The sequence below is a fragment of the Pezoporus occidentalis genome, unplaced genomic scaffold (assembly GCF_034315485.1).
Source record: "Pezoporus occidentalis ecotype Australia unplaced genomic scaffold, CSIRO_AGI_Poc_V1 ctg28, whole genome shotgun sequence".
Taxonomy (NCBI): domain Eukaryota; kingdom Metazoa; phylum Chordata; class Aves; order Psittaciformes; family Psittacidae; genus Pezoporus; species Pezoporus occidentalis.
Window position 1 is genome coordinate 6,268,754 of NW_026914718.1, and position 21,219 is coordinate 6,289,972.

Genomic DNA, 21,219 nt, shown 5'->3' on the forward strand with positions numbered 1-21,219 from the left:
GGAAAGCTGTTTAAGTATCCCAGCACTTTTAGTTTTCCAGCAAACTAGATACACTATTTATAAGAAGAATCAATATTGTTAGAAATCAGGTGCTGGAGTCTTTTAGGAATAGGTCTCTTACAACAGAGAGCTTCAAAATGAAGCTGGGTTGTAGGTTTTGTGAGGGTTTTTTCTGTTTATTCTGGGTGGGGGTTTTTGTTTGTTTTCCCTGCAAGAGATTCATCATTAGCAAAATTACACAGTACTGTGTAAAATATGCCTCTGATTAAAGCAGTTTAACTTTGCTGGGAGTACTGAAAATCTGGCTTCTGTATTCAGATTAATTTCCCCCCAGAATTACTATTTTTTCCCCCTTTTCACTGCTAAAGCATCGTATTTTCACCAGGCTTGCTGTCTGCACTGGATGACTAATCGTCATGGCACCTGGTGCATTCAAGCAGGCCTGTGCAGTGGAATAGTCATACCTAGTTATGTCTGCACACCTGATGTTTTATTAACCAGTATTGATTTTTTAACCCTGGGGACTTTTTTCTTCCTGAAAAAAGGCAACCTTGCAGGAGTGAAAGGCATTGCAGGGGATGAATTTCTAATGAACCCCTTCTTTCCCTTTCTTGACTCCTTTTAATGTAGCTTCATATTTTAAGTGCCTGGACTGAAATTTCATTTTAAGCAATTCCATTTTGATAAATCCTTTTAAACCTTGACTTTCTGTAAGGTTATTTTTTAAAGATTGTGCTGCCTGACTGACACGCTTAGCAGTGCCTGTAAATTTGAGCATTTCATTATAGGTTGCAATGAAGCATGCTCACATGCAGTGAAATACAGAGAATTGAGGAGCCTAGACTATTTGAGTAATGCTGAAAGGAGGGGGGGAGGAATAAAAGAAACCACTGTCATAAATCAAGTAGTACCGAAGTTCTTCCTTTTCTGTTTAGGTGTAGTTCACATGGTTCAATTAACAGCTGATCTCTCAGAATCAGTTCCCTTCTTGTTTGTATCAGAGTAAGTTGGTGATAGCATGTATTTGTGTGGAGTTTTCTCTATTTTTGCTACTATTTTTTAGAATGGAACTCCTGAAATTTGTAAGGAAAAGTGTATTTCTCTTGTGAGTGTTCAATGCAGGAGGGTTCCTGAGTGAAGGAAAGCAAACCCAGTGCTTATCTCTGTGCTTAAATGCGTACCTTCCATAATTCAGCAGTATTTTACCAGTGGCTTACTACTGGCCTTTTAATGTGTTTGAACATTTGGATTTTATGTCAATTAGGAAGATAATTAAAAATAAATCCCAAAGGAAACCATTATGATTGAAACAAAGCTGCAGAAAGGATCTAGGAATTATTTCAGGTCAATGTTGGTCCTTGCTTTCACACTGCATTTTTAATTTGCTGCCACAGTCCATCAGGCAGTGTGTACGGACTGCAGACAAACCATTAGTTGTCAGTGGATGAGGGGCCTCATGACTCATTCTGACAGCTAACTTGCACTATCACAGTAATGTGGGCTTGAAGCCCTGTTTTATACCTTAGTTGCAGTTGAAATAACCTTTCTCTATAGAAGGTGGTGGTGTCTTTTTTTTTTTCCCCAGGTGGTGCTAATCATTAATCTGCTAAACATCCGAGAGGCCACTAAGAATTGCTGTAGTTCTCATTGAGGTGTCTTTGTGTTTAGGTAATCAGTCTCTTTCTTTTACAGTTTTTGGCACTGGGAACACATTATGGCAAAGTTTATTTGCTTGATGTCCAGGGGAACATCACACAGAAGTTCGATGTTGTAAGTATGGCATTACTCAGAACACATCTACTGGGATGTAAAAATGCTGTGATGTACTAGGTGACAAATGGGTTAATGCTCTTGTTACACCTGAAATTTTACGAATGCATTTCATGAACTCCCTCCCCATAACATAAGAGGGAGTATATGCTGCTTGCAAAAAGAAGTTAAACTGGATGGTTTTGTGATGAGCACATTCCGGTTTACATGCAATGAACTTTCCTCATGAAGACAGAAGAGGAAATACATACTTATGATTGTAAGTGGCTATTATTAATTATGTAACCCAGGGGCTCACGACTTCCATAAGGCATGAGCCTGCTCATTAGGTGACTATTGTCAGTTGTTAGTGTGTGCACTATCACCTTATCTAGTTGCCACAAGTAATTGAAAATTGATTGATGGCCTTGCTGGTTCAGTTTATCTACTGCAAATATATAACGCTAATATTTTATGTGAATGTTTTGAAGCTTGGACTCTTAAGGGATTGTATTGATTGAAGGAGAAGCAGCTTTTTCCTTATTGTGGTTCCTGATACTAGCAGATGAATGTAATGCCAAATTTTATGCTCTGTTCTAGGGTATTAAATATTCCTTGTAATTGTGGCTATTTGTTGATTATTTTTTGTTTGTAATAGCCCATTTTCATGTTCCCTGTCTTCCATGGCTGGTGGGAGGAAGAGAATTAGCAATTATTTTTTTTTCTCCTGGCATTGTCACAGAATCTAGTAGCCGAGCATTGTGTTTTCATAGCAGTGTCAGCACTTGTCAGAGTATCCATCACAAGATGTTGGCATGTTTGAAAAGAGAACATATGTTTTAGGGCTGACACAGCTAGCTGCATGGGAGGGGTGAAAGGATTTGTTTGTATTTTTTTAAACCTAATTATGCAATTGTGCCAGGAATAGGGGGCCAGGAATGTCACAGCCTTAACTCCTAAGCACAGACTCTGGAAGAAATTTTGTGTATAGCATTGGTTGGATTGACAGTGACCGTACTGGGTATTAATGAAAGTCAAGCTAATTACATTCTTCTATTTCTCTTAACTTTATATGTTCATCAGCCCCACAGAGGAGGTGCTGACTGCATTTCTAAAGAGGAAAAGCTTTTGGTATCTTCCTTACAGTTTTGATTACTTTACATATATACTACATACTAAAGATACAGTTTCTTTCTCTCAGAATTCATCTATGTAGGGCAGGCTGGACTAAAGTGTGCATGAATTCTTCTCTTCCATCTCTGTAGTAAAAGACTCACTCAAATGAAGTGGAGATTTTCTATTGAATCAGGTATTAACTGTCTTAGACTTGTATTCATTATGCTCTGTCAGGTGCTTGGAAGAGCCCTGCATCCTCTTTATGTCCACCAACCCAAATCTGTTCTTTTCCTTAACACAAAGTCCTACCAGTGCCTGCTGGAAGGTGGTTTCTTGTGATGAAGTTAAGCTTGGGCTATGTAAACCATGTTCTGCTTCACAGTGCTTATTTAGTTATCCGTTTTTCAAACTTGATGAATATTTTTGTGCCATGTCTTATAGAGATGGCAGTGATATCTTTTAAAACTATTGTTTGACTACAAACTGCTTTTTGAGACAGAGAATAGGAAAAAGAAATTTTTCTTCAATTCTGTTTTTAATGTTTCTGTCTCTTTTTCTAGTGTGCATGTTTCCAGTGCAACAGAAAAATTATATCATGAATCTGATGGAAAGGGTGCTGCTTTTTGTTTCTTTTCTATAGTTTGAACAGAAATTATTTTGATCTAGGATCACTTCTCTTTAAAAGAAAAAATTTCCAAGGAACTGTGAAGGGTTGTAGGACAGAATGGGCTGTGTATGTGAGAAACAAAGCAGCTCTGTGACATCATTGACTGCTTAAACAGAGAAGTTTTCTGAACAAATGTTGTTGGCTGTTAAAACCATAGACAGTTTAGTCTGGACTGGTGGTTGTATGTCAGACTATTTTCCATCTAACCTCAACTTTTCAAGGTCATAGACTGCAGACGTAGAGGCATCACTATCAAAACCTTTGGTGAGGTCTTCCATCTGTTCTGTCCTGCCAGTGCTGGTTTACAGTCTCTCCTGGAGGATTTGCATTAGAGCATCACCATGTTGTAAATCCCAACTAAAATGTACCCGTTTATTGAGAAGTGGGTCACTTCCTGAAGTGCTACGGATACAAAGCATTCCTTGTCAGTGTGCTGGGGCAAAGAGTATTTTCTCCAGTGGTATTGTCCCTGGTTCTTTGTTGAGTCAGATTCCTCCTGAAAAGCATTTCATTGGTGAAATGGCAGATAAGGTTTTACCTTAAGGTTCTAAATAGAAGTATCTGTTGTTACTAATTTTAGGAAATTAGTAGTTTATAGCAGTTGTTCTGAGTACATAAAATAGTCTCTCATTAAAGAGCAAGCAGTGTTGCCACTGAACTGTTTTAATTCTTTGCAGTAAAAAGCGTACCTGGGGAGTGACTTTTACAAGTTTTTCTTTCTGAAAGAATCTTTTCAGCAGATAATCTTCTGTCTTGAACAAGAAGGCATTTGAGAGAAAGAAGTAATCCAAGGAATTGTTCTGCATTTGAATCTTCATCTGTATATTCCAGGGGGTTGTTTGGGGTGTTTTTTTTGTTTGTTATTTTTGAAACAATTACTTGTCCATACATCTAAGTCTGTTAAATGTGTAAATAGAAAAGTCAAAATGTACACAGGAAAGTGTAAACATCGCTAGATCTAACGTAGTGTTAGTATGTGGAATACACCAGAATGGAGAGAGAGGGTTTTATTTCAACCTTTTTAAAAAGTTTGGTTTAATGCAAGGTCATATTAAATATATGTAGAAAACCACCATTGCTACTACCGTAGTCCTATTGATTTCCATTTTTCTTTCCTAATCTCAGATAATCATGTTCAGTAATATAAATGGGCTTGGAAAGTGAAGAAATAAGAAACTTGTTTTCATAATAAATCATTTGCTTTCAGTGTTGACTCACATCTTAATTTGAATCAAATTGTAAAACAGAAAGACTGCTCTAAGAGGATTTGCAGCATAATTACTGTATCATGTCTCCAGCTCCTGTGAACTTTGAGGGAGAAAACTCACAGGTATGTTGCATAATCTCCAAGGATGGATAGTTGTTTAAGGATGGCCCTCATGTTAAAGACTGCATTCGTTTAGCATTTTATATTCCTAAAATCAGCTGTAAGAAACACTATAATGTAAAGGCTGGCATCCCTGTAAGCTCTGCTATTGTGACATGCTTCTTTGTTTGTTGTTTAAAAGAAACCTTTCAAGACTTCCCTCTGTAATGTCCACAGCAGCAAATGAATATGAGTAACCTGAATTTCAGATACTGGCCTTGGGCTTCAAAGACTTAATCATGTGATCTACTTTGTCCCATAAATATTCACCCAGGTTTCTGTGAAGCTAATGTAGACAACTAAAATGTCTTTTCAGAAGAGGGTCTTGCTCTCATCCTGCTCAGAAAATACCTGATGCTGGATCCTGTGCCATGTAGATGACTAATCTTTTCAAGTTTGCAAGTCCTCTTGTCAACAGCAGTGAAAATGTGTGCTTTGAAACTGATGTGACAGACTTTTTGTTTGGGGAGAATTGAGAGGCAGGAATTTGGGTGCTTTGGCCTTGAGTGGTGCTGGTATCTCAGCAGCCATGCTGTGCTCTCGTGTGATCCCTCTTTCCTCCTGGCCTGTTGTGTTTTTATCTCTTGCCAGTGTGGCTGTCTTTGACAATGTCAGCCTTCTAAGATTAACTGATATGCATCCTCAAATAACGTATGTTTGACAAACTGGTGTTCTCTTGTATTAGGGTTCAGTGCATTGAGTGAGATGAAATGTGTCAAACGTACTGAAAATTATTACTAAAAGGCAACAAGAAAGGGAGAAAAAAAAAGCCTGCTAATGCCACTGACAGAGGATGATTTAGGACTGATTCACAGCATGTTAATTCCAAATGCCTCTCCATCTTTCTTTTCTTCTTAGGCTGTCTACAATTTATTAATATAATTATTGCCTCAACTGACATCTTGTGGATTAAGGACTTGTAGATATGAAGAAAGCTGTACAAACATGTTTAGTTAAGTAACAAATCAAAAACCTTTCAAAGGGCATGATAACCTGCCCTCATTCTGGTCTTCTAATAACGATCAAGCTTGGAGCAAAACTAGTAAGAAGTCTTGGCTGGTGGCAGTGGTACTCTGTGAGAAGGGGAAACGTTGTCTATTTTACAGGTAGGGGGAATTTAAATGTTTAATGCATTGGAGGTATTTCAGAGGTGATGCATGAGCCAAAAAATAGTCTAAATAGCATTATAAAAGCATCTGTTAGTGCAAAGAAATTAAGGTCCCTTTTAGCATGCAACATTTGTGAGCTATTCGGATATGGCTGGAGTTTCAGAAAGAATGGAACTTTAAGTAGAGGCCCCTTCTTGCAGCATTTCTTCTCACCACACATTTCTTTGCTGGCCTCGCCATTTTTTTTCTGATTGTCTCACACTGTGTAGCACTAAATGTTCCTTTATGTTTTTTTAATTGGAGTGGCAGAAATCCCAAACCACTAGGTCATCTCTGCTACCTTGAAAAATGAAAGGGGAGTTGCTTCTGTGGTGGTATCGTTGCCCTTGCAAGTCTGTTGCTTGCTTGAACGTCAGTCAGTTATGTGCTGATTTTGCTGGTAATTCAGCAGGTTGCAAACAGAATGTCAGAGGTTTCTGTTGACTTGACTTGCTTTTGAAAGAGTATTAATTACAAGAAGAGCATATTTCTAATGAGGGAACAGCAGCTGTTAAGCAGTAAATGCTCTGGCTGGAAATGATGCGGAGCCCACTAACTGCTGTGAGAGATAATGCAGCATCTTTCAATGGGGAAGGTAACTTTCAGCATTTGACTGTATAATGAAGAAGTTACTTTGAATGGAACTTTACGTAAGTTTAAGAATAAGATGATATAAACGTCACTTATTTTGACAGGCTACTTAAAATTCTCTGTTTATTACTTTAACTACATCATTTTAGTTGTCACTGTCAGACTATGAAAGAAGACTTAGTTGGGAAATGAAGTGAAGCACAGAATTTAGAGTAAAGATCTAGGTAGCTGTGTGTTAGTATTTGCAGGATGTCACTGAGCCTGTTAAATTTGAAGCTGAAATGCTGTGTTTTGTACAAAACCAAGCAGGCTGCTATACGTGTAGGCTCCAAGAACCAAAGTAAAAACGAAGGTTTTAATAGGAGTGAGTGTCTATGCAAGGGACAGATTTCCTTTCTGTGGAATCTCCCACCCAAATGGCTGGTGTAGTCGTTGGGCTTAAATGCTTTAAGTTAACCCCTAGCTCTGCCCAGTAGAGAAACTGGAGAAAAAGTGACATCTTTTGGGAATTTGCTCATAAGACTTGAACGTCTACACCCCATTTAATAGCCCTTTTTCTGCCTCTGTCTGCTTGTCTTCTCATTTTAACTGCAGATGGTTTGGAAGTCCAGAGGTTTTTACAGCAGTTGTGGGAGTAACTCGGATGGCTTTCTGATTCTGGCTTTTTTGGATGTTATAAAGGCTAGGAGGGAATGTCCTGCAATGCGCTAGTATGTGTTTATTAGATTGTTTGTGACCTGGAGTATTTCCAGTGGGAACTGTGGAGGTGTTGAAGATTAGGACCCTTCCTTGGCAGGAATCATGGTGTACCTGGGTATCAGTCACTGGAAGAGAAGTAAGGTAGCTTGCTTAGACAGTTAAAAATGGTAGTGTCAGGGCTGGTATTCCATAGGTCTAGATGAGTTTCTTGTCTGACACAGCTGAAACAAAAATACCCCTCTCACAGATATCTTGCACATGTACCCACTGTATGTAACCTACCTTTGAAGTGGATGTTGCTTAAATTTTTACTTAAACCAAGAGATCAGGTGAATGTGGAAGGGATTCATTATTGCTAGAAATGTTGCTTGGAGTATGGATGAAATATGGGAATTTCAAACAATTGTAGTATCATGTATGATTAATTTTTGTAAGCTCAAAACTGAGGAAAGCCTGACCATTTCATTCCATTACTCTTTCAACCTTGTAGCTTCACTAACTCTATAGCTTAGTGCAGAATAACATTCAGTTTAGTTGGAAGTGTGGATTCAGCTACAGAAGGTCTTTTATGGTCCAGCCATTTATTTCTTGAATGCTTTTAGCTCATATAAGTCAAATGCATGCTTTTGCAGTAACAGACAGTAACATGGTTGATGTAGATTGAATTTGTTTCAGTTAATGTATAAAGCTGATGTACTTTATCAGCTGTTTCTGGGACTGCAATTGTTTCTGCCTTCTGTTTTGAACTATTCACTAGCAGCTGTGTTGCCCATATACCTTCTTTGAGAGGTACATTCAGCCCCATCTTTAGACTGAATGATTGTTCTATAACTTCATTACTCTCCAAATGCATATTGTTCCTCTATTTTTTTTAAACATAGAAACATAGTAGAAGTTTCCTTTTTATTCTGCAGTATCCATCACTTTTCTACGGAGTAGGTATCCTATTGTGTGTCAGTTGCATTTCATGACCGGCTCTGAAAGTATTACATTTAAAGTACCTTAGCAAGTCCATTTCAATGTCATTGATTTTGTTAATGTCATCTCTTACTGAGGTGTTGTAACTGAATACTGTTCTGGTACAGTCATCTAGATGTAACAACTAGTTCAGGTTCTCTTGACTTGGCTGGGTCCTGTCATATTCTTTGTGTTTTCTCAAAATTGAAATTTGGAAAATTCTGAGGTGTGTGTGGGGAAATACCTCATTGTGAGAGAATGCTAAACATGAAGGACATGAATACTTTACTATGTAATACAGCATCGTTGGTCAATGGAAGGTCAAAGTTTCCAATGTATTTTTCATTTTTCTTCACCAGACCTTGTAGGAACCCTGAGTCTATTTTTGTGAAAGATCAAGCAGAGGACCTGCCTGTAATTCTGCTAAGTGAATTTACATGTGGCATTTCAAAAATCTTTGAACAAAATTATTTGTGACATTATGCAGAAACATCAATATTGTCAAAACAGTTGTTTGGGTTTTTTTCTTCTCTTTCACCATCCAGGTTTGGTACCATTTGAATGCATGCTACATCTTGTGATTATTTAGAAAATGTAATTTGTGTTTGCAACTATTACTGACCTTTTCTCTGAAAGAATGCTCTATGCACCATAATTGGACAACAGTATTAGGCAACAAAATTTATTTGTTTTGAAGAAAACCACAGAAAGATAGTTTCTAATTTCAAAGACATACAAACCAACCATGCACAACAATATTCTTTTCATCTCTGACTTAAGCAAAAGATTACTTTTCTAGAGTGTAGTTGGCACTTTAAAGAGAGCCTGAAAAAACTCCCAACAAATTTCAAACAACTCTTAAATAAGGAACATACATTTCTGTGCCTTCCAGAGCTTAGTCCCTGATAAGAAAGACTAGATGCTGTTAGGTTATTTTCTCTTTTACTGCTTGTTGATATCCAAAGAACCATTCTCAAGAACAGATTCTCACTATCAGGGATGTCCCTGCCCTACTGGGAAATTTCTGGTTTGACCAGGTGATGTTGACTGGTACAAGACATATGTTCAGTGATTTGCCAGTCATCTCAGAAGCATATTGTGCCACATCTGTCTCATAGCCCCCCTAAGTGCTCTTTCCTGACACATAGTTGGACCACTGGGCCAAGTTGCACTAGATTTTTTATTAGCAGCAACAAAACAGCTGGTTTCAGGTAGCACTGATGAAGTCTCTTCATAAAAGACTGATAACAAAGATGTGCGTTTTCTAAACCCTAGCAACCTTTAAAAGCATAGGGAGGATTTGGAAAGGTTTAATTCCTAAGAAACTAGTATACTGCTGACTCCTAGAGCTGTTTTCCTTTCAAATGGGGTATTATGTACCTAGATGGCATTTTCCTCAACAAGGAAGGCAGGCACTTACATGCACAAAATAATAGCAGTTTGCCTGTCAGAATTATTCAGCATTCCGGCATTAATAAAATATTATTTGCATTAGAAAATGTTTTCCTAGTTAGAAAGTCCAAAGGAACAGAATTCTGGAGGACAATGTTTTTTATACAAGTTGACATTAATGATAGAGCTACAGCCCTTTGTTTCCATTAACAATATAAAAGCAGCACTATTAAAAGCACAGAATGACATAACGGGCATAATATGATGAACAAAACATGAAGGCAAAACTAAGTGTTTTTCCAGTGGGGGTAAGATATTATTGATAATGAACTTTGTAGATCTGATAAAGATTCCTTTCTGAAGAATGAGACTTGTTTGTTTTAAAAGACATGACAGTGTGTATAGCAGTTGCTTTCTGCATTTCTGATGCTAAAAGTGGACAGTCCAGATTTGACCAGTTAATACCCTCAGAGTGGCTGCTGACAAAAGTAACTACTTCCAAGCTGGCCATCTCCACTGTAATAAAAGTATAAGAAGTTTCAGAAATCATTATTTTGGTGTTGGAAGTTTCACCACTGTAACCCTAAACTGGTTGCTCTTAGAAGTTTGTAGTTGCTGCAGGTCTTGGCAGTTTTGAAGATAGCAGCTGTGAAGATGGAGGACTGAATGAATCTCTGCTTTTTAAATCTAAATAAAGCTTTTTAATAAGCAATCATGTCTACACTTCACTGGTAGTGAAATAGAACCTCTTTGTATGTAAGTGCATGAGGAAGATGCACAGGATCAATTCATCCTCAAGTTTAGCTTTCCCTGTCTTACTGTCACAGTGAGGATATGGCACACAATATACCACTGACAGTAAGTTACCATGCACTTCATGATCCATAGTTTCTCCATATGAGAGTACTTCCCCCCCCCCATCATTTTTGATTTGCATGTCTTTAGCATCCTGTCAAGAGTCAGACACGCAACCCTGACCCTTGTTGAGTATCTCTGGTGGGTTTGAATGACTTTCCCAGATGATAAAATTACAAATAAAGGAAGTTCCAGAGTTGGTGTCCAAAGAGAATACAGTGCTTCCAGTAAGGAGAAAATGTGTGTATTATTGCATATAGCTCTGACTTGTGTCAATCTATACCAGGGTTGATAACCAGATGTTTGCATGGAAAATGGTGATCTAGCTGTTGTTTGAACTTCAGCATTGATCACCCAGTGTAGTATTTATGCCAGGGATGTGACTAGTTACGTCATTTTCAGTCAGGAAGAATTCATTCCCTTATAGTATTTCTGCTTCTACCCGATTCCATGGGTGAGAGATCTTTTCACTGATGTCAGTAGCTATCAGATTGGAAACATTGTCTGTAGTGGAATGGTTGACAGGCTAAAATAACTGGAAAAAAGTACTTAGTGCAGTTTTTCATTGCAGGAGCTGATAGAAGGAAGAAAACTGTGTAGTTGTGGAGAAAATAATGGCTATGAAATGGAATGTATGGAGAAGCAGAGATGCTAGGTTCCATGTGGTCATGTCCTCTGTCCTGTGTTAGGTCAGGGATGTGGATGAGCATCATGGCTGTTGTGATCAACCTTCCTGGAAATGCTGTTAGGCCAACAATGCCTGACCCCTGAGAAGAATAGTCAAGAGATGCTGCTTCTTTAAAAGTTGTTTGGTCAAAGCACCAATAAAATAATCTTTAAAAAGAAAACCTGTCCTGACAATACCTTGCACTGTATGACCTGGTTGGCCTTTCTCATCAGTCATGTCTCTGAAATGTGGCTTATCAAGAAATGGAGAAAAAAAAAATCTCATGCTTTGTACTTCAGGGGGTAGAATTCTACAAACTCCTGTTAAATACATTAATGATGGTGGTGGTATTCTGTTAGAAACAAGCTGTGAAAGTGCTCCAGTAAGTTTCTTCCTCAGGGATTTAGGAATGTTTTCTGAATTGTTCTTCAAAGCTCAATTTATAATTCAGTAGCCTGTGTGGAAAGTTAATGCTCAATGATGAATTCTTGAACTTCATTGTGCTTGGGGAAGCATTCTGAGAAGAAACCAGTTAAAGAAATCAGTGAGGTGAACCTCCAGATTGCCTGGGATAGTCTTCTCCCACTGTTTTGGGCCTTGTGAGTAAGGCGTATGTAGTCACTGCCTGCAGCCCTTTCTTAGCCCTCTGCCTGTACCTCAGCCCTCCTCATGGATGTGTGATGGGAATATTGCTTCATATTCTCAGAGGGTTTTAATACACTGAGAGCAGAGGCAAGCTTAGGACATACCATATTTGAAGCCCTACAGTTACACAGTGGATGGTGAAGGGGACTTGAGGAGAAGAGGAAACGAAAGTAGTTTGTTTGCTTTGGCACAGAGCTCCCACAAGGGTATCTCCTTATACACAGGTGTATTAATAAAGAAGAGATTCTACTTTGAATCTGTAAGAAATTGGGTAACAGTTAAACTCTCCTAGGAAACAGTGTAGGTTTCCAATGCAGATTTGTTTTCAGTAATAGTTCCATTGTTCCTAGACAAGCATTCTGATTACCTAGCAACTACTACAGAATTAAGGAGATCCCTTGTTAATTTTTTTCCCTTGCATGTTTCTTCTTTTTCCTCAGTCTCTGTAGTTGACAAACAAGATTAAGGGATTCACTGATGTGGAATGTATTGAAATCACTGCGGGCTTTTTGGTCTTTCTCACTTTCTCAAGACTGTATCTGAGAAATTTCTTGTCCTCATATTCCCTTAGTTTTAGGCAAGCTTTTGAGATCTTTCTTATAGACAAGGTCTGCCTTTCTGCAGACAAAATAAAAGTTAATGTTATTGTTCTGTGTCCCAGACCGTGTTATTCTCTCCAGCTTTGCCCCTTCCCTTTTCTTCTAACCAATATAATCTCCTGTTTTTCATTTGGAGAATGACAGATTCAGGAGTGTTATAGGAAAAGCACTGGAGCAGGAATCCTCACTTACCTGAATTTCTCTGCCAGTACTGTTGAACAAAACCTCTGGTGTGGATACTAGTGAATTTTTATAAAATACAAATTTTCATCAACATTCATTAAATTTTCATCAAATCAAAATCAAGTGTTGTAAATTCAGAGTATACTGCTTCTGTTGCAGGCAGTGGTGAACAGCTTATTCTGTGTCTTTTAAAGCTGCCTCTTCGGTTTAAACCTTTGTGTCACTAGGTTATGTCTCTCAGTTGGCTTTCCTGTGTTGCTTTTCCCTCTACTGTATTAGTAAAACTCTACAAATATGCAAAATATTCATAAATCAATGCAGCAGTGCAGCATCTGAGGGAAGGAAAGTGCACAGGTTCAGTTTGTGCTTTTTAAAGGTAGCTCCTCTGTGTGAGACATCTCTGGGCAGCAGTGTTCTGAGGTCAAAACAGGGGAAAACAACATGTAACACATTCGTACTGAACTCTTGCATGGCTTCTTTTCTTCTTCTTTTTGAACAGTTGAAGACTCTCTCACTATCTGGTTTATTTGCTGTCACCTTGTATCACTTCCCAAAATGAAAAGGCCCTGAAAAATAGAGCTCCTTTTTTGACACGTTAAGTAAATTAGGCTTTCTTCTAGGTGGGCTGAGGGTATCATTTTGGATTGGAAAGGCACCCTTGAAGGAAGAGAATATTCAATACTCACCTAGTTTTTTGTTTGTTTCCTTTTTTTCCCCACTAGTCTTAAAGGCATTGTCTGTTTCATATGATTCAGTGGTGCTGATGTATATAGGATGTCTAATTTATGGATAGAAAAGCTGAATTTTTGGGTTTCTATTCAAGGCCTCATCCTACCTAGAGCAAGGCTTGCATTTGAGATGATCTTAGCTTAGTTAGGGCATTAATTGAAGCAGTTTCTGTTTACACATCGGTATTTTGTACTCAGGTGCTTCCACCATGGTGCAAATAATACCGACATAAAAACAGTAGTCCTTACTCCAGAGGGTAACATTTTAAGTAGAAGGTTGGTTTGGCAGACTGATGTACATTGGAGTTTTACATGCTTGCTTATGTGAATGCCATGAAGATGGAAACATGAATAGATGAAAAATAGGCACTTTATTTTGTTTTCAATTACAATTCAAGCTCAGTTTGAATTGGTATGGAGAGCAGAGACACGTTGGTTATGTAGATCCTGATTGATATTAAAGGGAAGACCTCTGGGTGTTTTTCTTCTTTGGTATGTATATGGGTGTGTGTATGGACAGACAAATAAAAATGTTTGGGTTAATTTAAGAAAAGTTTCTGAAAATTCTTCTTGAAGGTGGGTCAAAACGCTGCTTAAGGGGGTTGTATTAGCAATGAGAACCTCTAGAAGTAAAATGAGGTTTGCTGTAAGTATGATTGAACACTGCTTTGCTTTTCACACTCCTAATGTGCATGTTGCTTGCCTGCTAACCGTGGCTAAAAGGCATGAAGTCGCAGGCAAGTATTAAAATGTTTAGATTCCTAGCTTGTAAATATTGCATTTCTCACAGATTTGGAGTGAAATCCAGTCTTGTGTTTCTTGTTCATCCATTTCATATCCGTTGGGATGCAGCATTTGTGAAAGAATCAATTATCCATTTGTTAGTCAGAGGAGCTTTACAAATTATACATTAGCAGATTGATTTCTCAGGTTCACCACTGGGGGACTGATAGTATAAGGTGGGTTGATGATGAGTGTCAAGGGAGAAGGAGTTGCCACAAAGAACACAATTAAAAGAAGCTTTCTGAGTGGCCGTGAATTTACTCCTAATTGAAGAGCTGACATAATCCATACCGAGTGCCTTTATTTCAAGCATTTTACATTAGGTAATTGATTATCACATGAGGTACTTTTGCTTGGAGGTACTTTATTTCCTTTAAATTTAGGATTTTGCAAAAGCCTGCATTTAGATCTTTGTGCAAGGTGCCTTCTAGCTTTTTCTCCCTCTCCCTCAACTTTTCTTTCTTCCATTAAGGTAACATTTTTTTGTTCTATAGTGTCAGCTTGACATTATTGATTTTGAACAGTCAAACTTACTTATGTTGTCCAGAATTCCAAACATGTCTCCATCAGAAAGAAAACTGCAGCTAATGGAAATTCAGCTGAAGGTGTTTCTTCCCTCTTTGCTGGAACTTCCACACTGTAGGAAATTCTGAAGCTGTTTCCAGGTTAATCATTGTGGTTTTATCTCCCTTCCTAACTAACAGGGTCCCCCTTATTGCCAGATTTGAATTATGCTGCTTTAGAAATACTTTGTGTGTTACTGTCATTGATGCAGTACTGGAAGCGTGGTTGTGACCACAAAGAAGTTGTGTGTTTTCACTTGTTTGCCTAAACCTAGGCGTTCTCATTAGGTTAAGAAAAGATGACCCAATGTAGTGCTAATTAAATAATTATTCATAATTTCCTCAACATCTTATATGCAGCTGCCTATGGTTTTATGGTGTGGGGTTTTTAGGTTAGATAATCTGTTAATTGAGTAATATATTTACATGGATTATATGTTCCTAATGAACTTTGTCCTGAGATTGCTGTTGTAATTCTTAATGTTTTTATTTTTAATGCTTTTTGTAAAAGACCACTTTGTGGCAGGCAGTAATTGTGGTATTTCCAGGTAGCATTTAGTGATAACACAAAGTGAGACCAAGAGTGGTGTCTCCCGCACAAAAGGAAGTGGGAAAGCAAAAGGGCTGGAAGCAGCCTTTTCCCAACTCAACAGGCGAGTGTTTCTGTGCAGGCTTAGTTGTTTCATTTTGATTAGAAAGAATCTCTAGAAAATGAAATATGATTTGGACATGCATTCTCTTCAAGGTGGAAGAGAAGAAAGCTTCATTTCCCTGAGATGGATTTTTTGTGTGTGTGAAAAATTATGGGGAAACGCTTTCCAAAGGCTTTGAGAAGACCTCAGTTTATCTCCAGTAGATAGTCCATCTGGACAGTGTGTTTTTAGTGTAACTTTTTATGATGTACTTTTTATGTAATTCCAACCGCCATAGCATATATAGGAACCTGTGATATTTTAGACGTGGTTGTGTAACATCTAACATGACCCCATGACTCCAGCACTGTTCCAGTGGCACTTCCTTTTCACACAAATATATGGTGGCTTTCTCTTTAGTCATGCTCAGAACCACAGAAGCGATCTGTTTCATGGTTCAATCAAAATTTCATGAGAGAAAGAAAAGTTGTTCTTAAATGTATGAGAGACTCACGTGGGCGAAGATCCTTCAATGATGCTTGAAATGGCATTTGTTCCAGAATGTGAAATCAGGATCATGGTATATAAGAAGGTTCTTGGTACTTGAATATAACTGAATGGGGTTTGTATGCGAGAGGATATGCATCGTATTACCCAAATGATGTTGTAAGGTAATCCTTAGTATTTAAGGTAAGGATAGATGTTTAAGCTAAAGTAAGCAGTAGCAGACGCGTACAGCGTTGTGGCTAGAACCAAAAGTATCTCTGGATAGGGAAAGGAAAATTTATTAAATCTAGGCAGTTTTCAGGCTTTTCTCAGCATTTGTCTGAGAATGAGTACACCTATGTTGTACTTCAGTACTTCCTAATCTTCGCTTCTGAAAACACTATTGGAGGCAACACCGAAAGAAGCAGAAGGGATTTAAAGGAAGAAATAATTACCAATATAGCCATCAGACAAACCAGAATTTTCCCGGGCACTGCGGTGGTCAGTGTGTTTTATGCTGACTTTTGATAGCAGGAGAGGGTCTGAATGAACAGCTGTGGTGCACAGGCACAGATGCTCAAGGTCTGGGAGCCTTTCACTTCATGAGAGCTCCAGAACGCTGAGGCATGTAACTACAAAAATACCAACTTTCTGGGTTAGGCAAAGGGCTGGGAAGAGGGCTGTCTGTTGGCATTGCCATAGAAACATCTATTCTGGGGGGGATTTTGATTCATGCAACTAAACATTACACAAGACACGACTCTCAGGAAGGGGACAGAGTTAAAACATGTGATTGGTGATATAACTTTAGTGATCTTTAGTAGTCTTTTTCTTTTCTTTTCTTTCCCTAGAGCCCAGTGAAGATAAATCAGATCAGCCTGGATGAAAGTGGAGAACACATGGGTGTTTGCTCAGAAGATGGCAAGGTACAGCAAACCCATTCATATCTTTAATAAGGTAGCATGTAGTCTTGAGTATTACACTTGAGATAATTTTGATACCTCTGGAGTTAATTCATACATTTAACCCAAGCACTTTCTCCATCCATTTTGAGAACTGAGCTCACCTTTGAATGCTCAAAATTAAAGTCAAATATATTTTGCACAAATGTGCCGTAGGAAAAGTAATTACAAGTATGTCAATAATATAACTGGTATTAAGCTGATTAACAACTGTGGCAGGAGGACATGTCACCTTAATCATTACTGCTGTGCCAGTTATACTTCAGTGACTACTCTGCTGTTCCTGCAAGACAGTAGTTTAATGCCTTTCTGCTATAAATCCACAAAATTGGATTTTGTGGGCATGATTTCTGTGGGCTGGTGGTTTTCATTTTCACACATGTTATGAATGTTTCTCTTGAATTATAGAATCTTTTGATAAGCAATCATAGTTTATCAGAAGAATAAAGTGTCTTACAACAGCCACATTAAATAAATGTAAAATCAATATACGTACAGTTTCCTAAAAAACTGGCACCTACTTCCTTGACTGAGGACATACATCATTTGTGCAGTGTATAACTAACAATTATCAGTGCTTCTCTGGAATGTTGAGCTGTGACATTTAGTGGTTTTGGTGATTGATTTTCCACTTATAAGAATGTCTTTTTTGTTTTAAAGTCAATGGCAGTCTTTTCTAATGTTGGTTTGTAATGATAGAATTCTAATGCACAGGGTGTATTTAAGCTTCTTTTTAAATATAATGCTCATATACAAGTGCAGTGCATAAAATATCATTTAAATCATTTCTCTATATCCACCTGACTTACTGAGAACATTTCTTACAGAGTAGACTTGGGGGAGGAGGAATGTTGGTGATCCTAGTGGATGCATCCCATTCAGCAGAAGTTCTATAAATTAAAGACAAAATAGCATTTTAAAGTAGGCAAAATGGGGAAACAATCCCTTTAGACTGTATGTGCTTGGGTTTTTCCCTTCCAAATAAGTGAGGCTTTTTTCCTCAACAGGCAGTTTATGTATCCAAGCCTTTTGTTTCTCTGAGATATCTTGATGTCAGTATCTTGACACAGTAATTGGGATACTAGTGCCTATCAAAGTGGGTTGTAGAATTTTACAGCCTGTGAGAAACACAGCAAGAGTGTCCTAATTGTCTGAGCAAGATAAGGGAAGGGTCAGTAATTGTGCAAGGTAATAAAAATGTTGAGCTGGCGTTGTTGGTTTGGGTGTTTCGAATGCTGGGAGAAGCAAGCATTTGCTGTAAAGGGCTCCTCAGATGTGACTGGGGGTTACTGACTTGAAACATATATGTGGCAGTGATTATCATGCACATTTTTACATATATTAAATACATATTAAAAATACATCATTTCAGAAACGTTAAAAAAATCCACAATCCCTGCTCTGGTGTGGCTGCATTTGAAAAGACTCCAATACTTTAAATGGTGATTCTGTCTTCATTGAAATCACTAATGTAGGTCCAGTATGTGACATTACATGCTATACAAGGCACTGTAAACTATGGTTCCCAAGCCAGGGCTAATTCTGGTAATGGTTTTGACACAGGGCTGGAGTATTGCAAGTACGATATTCATCATATTTGTGTTCATATAGTCCAGGGGCATTGATGCTTCACCGTATTCTACTCTGAAAAGCTCATTTGGAGATCTGACAGATCTGGATGTTTTAGAAGTTAGACTTCCCACTTGACCCAGAAGGATGTGTGTCTATGAAAGAATCCATCCCTAAAAAGGGTGAAAAAACATATTGTATGTTGTGCTACTGTGCAAGAAAATGGCAGAAATTCCTGGCCAGATAATGTAGCACTTTTAAGGTCTGGGTCATAACAAAAGTGTCACTTTACAGTCTTTCCTTACAGGAGTACAAGTGTAAGAATTTAAACACCTGTACAAGTGGTTGTCAGGTTGTCATTAACTCAGATAAATAGGGAAAAAATATTGAAATCCTTTTTTTAAACAAAGAAGGAAAAAGCACAACAGGTTGTTTTTTTTAAATTTGTTTTGAGCAACCAAAAAGCAAGGACGTGTAACTTTTGAGCTGTCTGGGTTGATGCAAGTATTTTCTACCAGTTAATGAAATAGGCAGGGAGTGCATTTTCCCCTGTCAAAGTGGATCCCCTGTGAGGGAGATGGAACTGTTTGTCTGCTTGAAGGCAGGCCTTATGATGAGAACACCTTCCTCACCTCTGTACTGCAGTCTGATGTGTTTTGTTTTACTACTTTTTTCTTTCCTTTCCTACTCTCAAACTAGTTTTGAGACTGGGAGGGTAGCATAGCAGCACAGTGCAATTCTATAAACCTCTTCTTAACATTCTTGTTGGGCAGCATCCAGACCTAATGTCAAGACCTGGCAGCTATGTGTCATACTTGGCCAGCAAGTGCTTTGTTGGCCAGAAAAGCCACTTGCAGCTTCTCTGTGCTGCACGTTTGGCTCTTTGAAAATCTTCCTTGCCAATGAACTCGTCTGCAGTTGGTCACCACTGACATGGAAAGGAACAGAAATCAAAACCATCACCAATACTCTAGTCTGGCTGCTGGCTGGGGAAAATGGCTGGGTGTTGAAACATTAAGGTATAAAAGGAGAATGTGGGTGCTGGAATGAATAGAAGGGGAAGCAGGCTTGCAGCTTTAGAGTTGTAGAGTGTGTTCAGGCTAGTTTTTTGCCTGCTTGTATGGTGTCCTGAAAAACCTGGATCTGACTCCTGGTTTTGCTAATGCTCTTATGTGATTTCATAACAGTGATATAATTTGCGCCCTTTTCCTGGCTTTTGGTCACTGAAAGTTGGCTGCTTCTTCCACATGTGAAAGCAAAGAAACAGCTAAGTCTGGATGCACTGCGGTGGTGGGTTCTGGGTATTTAAAATGAGACTGGCAAAATATAGTGGACTCTCATTGCGAAATCCTGTTTCCAGCTACCGAAAACCATCACGATCTGAGTGGGCATAGAAAGTAGAAATAGATAAATCCAGTATGGGTTTGTAATATCAAAAAAATCACTTTCTCTCTGAAGAATAAAAGACATTAAGAAGTAATAAACTGTTATATGGTGTCTCTAGAGTAGGCATGGTAACATGTATTTTATGCTGAGTTGTTTTTTCCTCCTCAGTTAACTGGCTCCATTTTGTTTTCATGCTCTTAAAGGAGCAAACATTGCCATGTTTGATGCAGTATTATGAAAATGTTGAAGACACCGTTGCTCACGTTAATTTTCATTAATGAGTTGTAATTTGGGAGAGGTGTTTTGTCACTTTTGAGGATTCTGGAATTTGCAGTGTTGTGTTTTAACCTTATTTCCATGTCTCTTCTTTTTCTCCCTCCTTTTTCTTTTTCTCTCTGTCTTATTTTCTCTTTCCTCTGTTTCTTATTTTGTTTGGTCTGTTGCATTGGATGTGCTGTGCCAACTGATGAAAACAAAAACCCAGAAAACAAAATCCTCTAGACATCAGCCCGAAGGTTTTCTAGGCTTGCAGCCAGGCCCAACTCAAATACAAGCCTTTGGTTGGCTTTACATAATCACAGCTTTGCGATACATCTCACTGTCTCCAAATATTGATTTTCTAATCCTTTGGAGCAGTAGCTCAGCCCTACACAGTGCATGCAGCAGTACTTTTAAAGCGTGTTGTTAGAAGCAGTATATTCGCTAATGAGTAATGGGCAGAGCTGATAATGCTGCTGAGGAGATGTATCCAGGAGACAAGGTTGAAAGGGAGATGAGGTGGTTTGAGATGTTTTTAACTTTGCTGAGATGGCTGAACTTTGAGCCACTCTGAGGATGGCTTAGTTCCTCACTGATGGCTTAGCTCCTCTTGTAGTTTACCTGAAGTCTAGTATTTTTACTGTCTGCGGGAAGTTTGGGGGTTCTTGTCGTCTGAACAGATATTTTTAGAGCTATTAAACCTCACTTTTTGCGGCCTATTAGTTGTATTTAGTGGCTTTGTTCAGCAGATCTTTGTCTAGTGGTTTCTTCAGGTGTTTTTTATTACTCTTATTTTTTGGTTGTACCCCTTCCCTTCTTCCAGAAAGTATCATGAAGGGAATGTGGAGAGAGAAAGAAGTAAAGTTAAAAGATCTCTTGGATCTTACAGTTCAACTTGTTGAACATGCAGAGCAGAGTTACTGAAGGGATTATCTTTTCCAGAAAATAAGGATGACTGAGTAACCCTGAGAACCCTTCAGAGTACATTTGCTATCACAGTTTTCCACCAATCGCTCCATGGGATGCTCTTTTTTTGTTTTTCCTCCCTTCTCCCACTTCCAACAGCTTGTGGCAACTGGTGGAAACCTCTAAAATCACAATCAAATGGCAAACCAGTTGTTATTCTTTGTGGAAATCATAGTTAGTAAATCAAACGCTAATTCCTGGCCATAGGTCTTCAGCCCTGTTTTACTCCCTAAGTTTTGCAGGCACTTCGTT

At 38.4% G+C, this 21,219-nt stretch overlaps 1 protein-coding gene across 4 annotated transcripts in view; it reads left to right on the forward strand.

Moving 5' to 3' along the window:
* The window catches only part of VPS41 (VPS41 subunit of HOPS complex), a 97,306-nt gene that overhangs the window by 17,507 nt on the left and 58,580 nt on the right, over nucleotides 1-21,219 (forward strand). For 2 of the 4 annotated variants that reach the window (XM_062625440.1, XM_062625439.1), the window contains 2 exons: nucleotides 1,693-1,770; nucleotides 16,678-16,752. In XM_062625440.1, coding sequence (XP_062481424.1) covers nucleotides 1,693-1,770; nucleotides 16,678-16,752 — 153 coding nt within the window. Of the gene's footprint in view, nucleotides 1-1,692; nucleotides 1,771-15,857; nucleotides 15,921-16,677; nucleotides 16,753-21,219 lie in introns of those variants that run through there. The other 2 variants (XM_062625442.1, XM_062625441.1) reach the window with 2 other exon arrangements.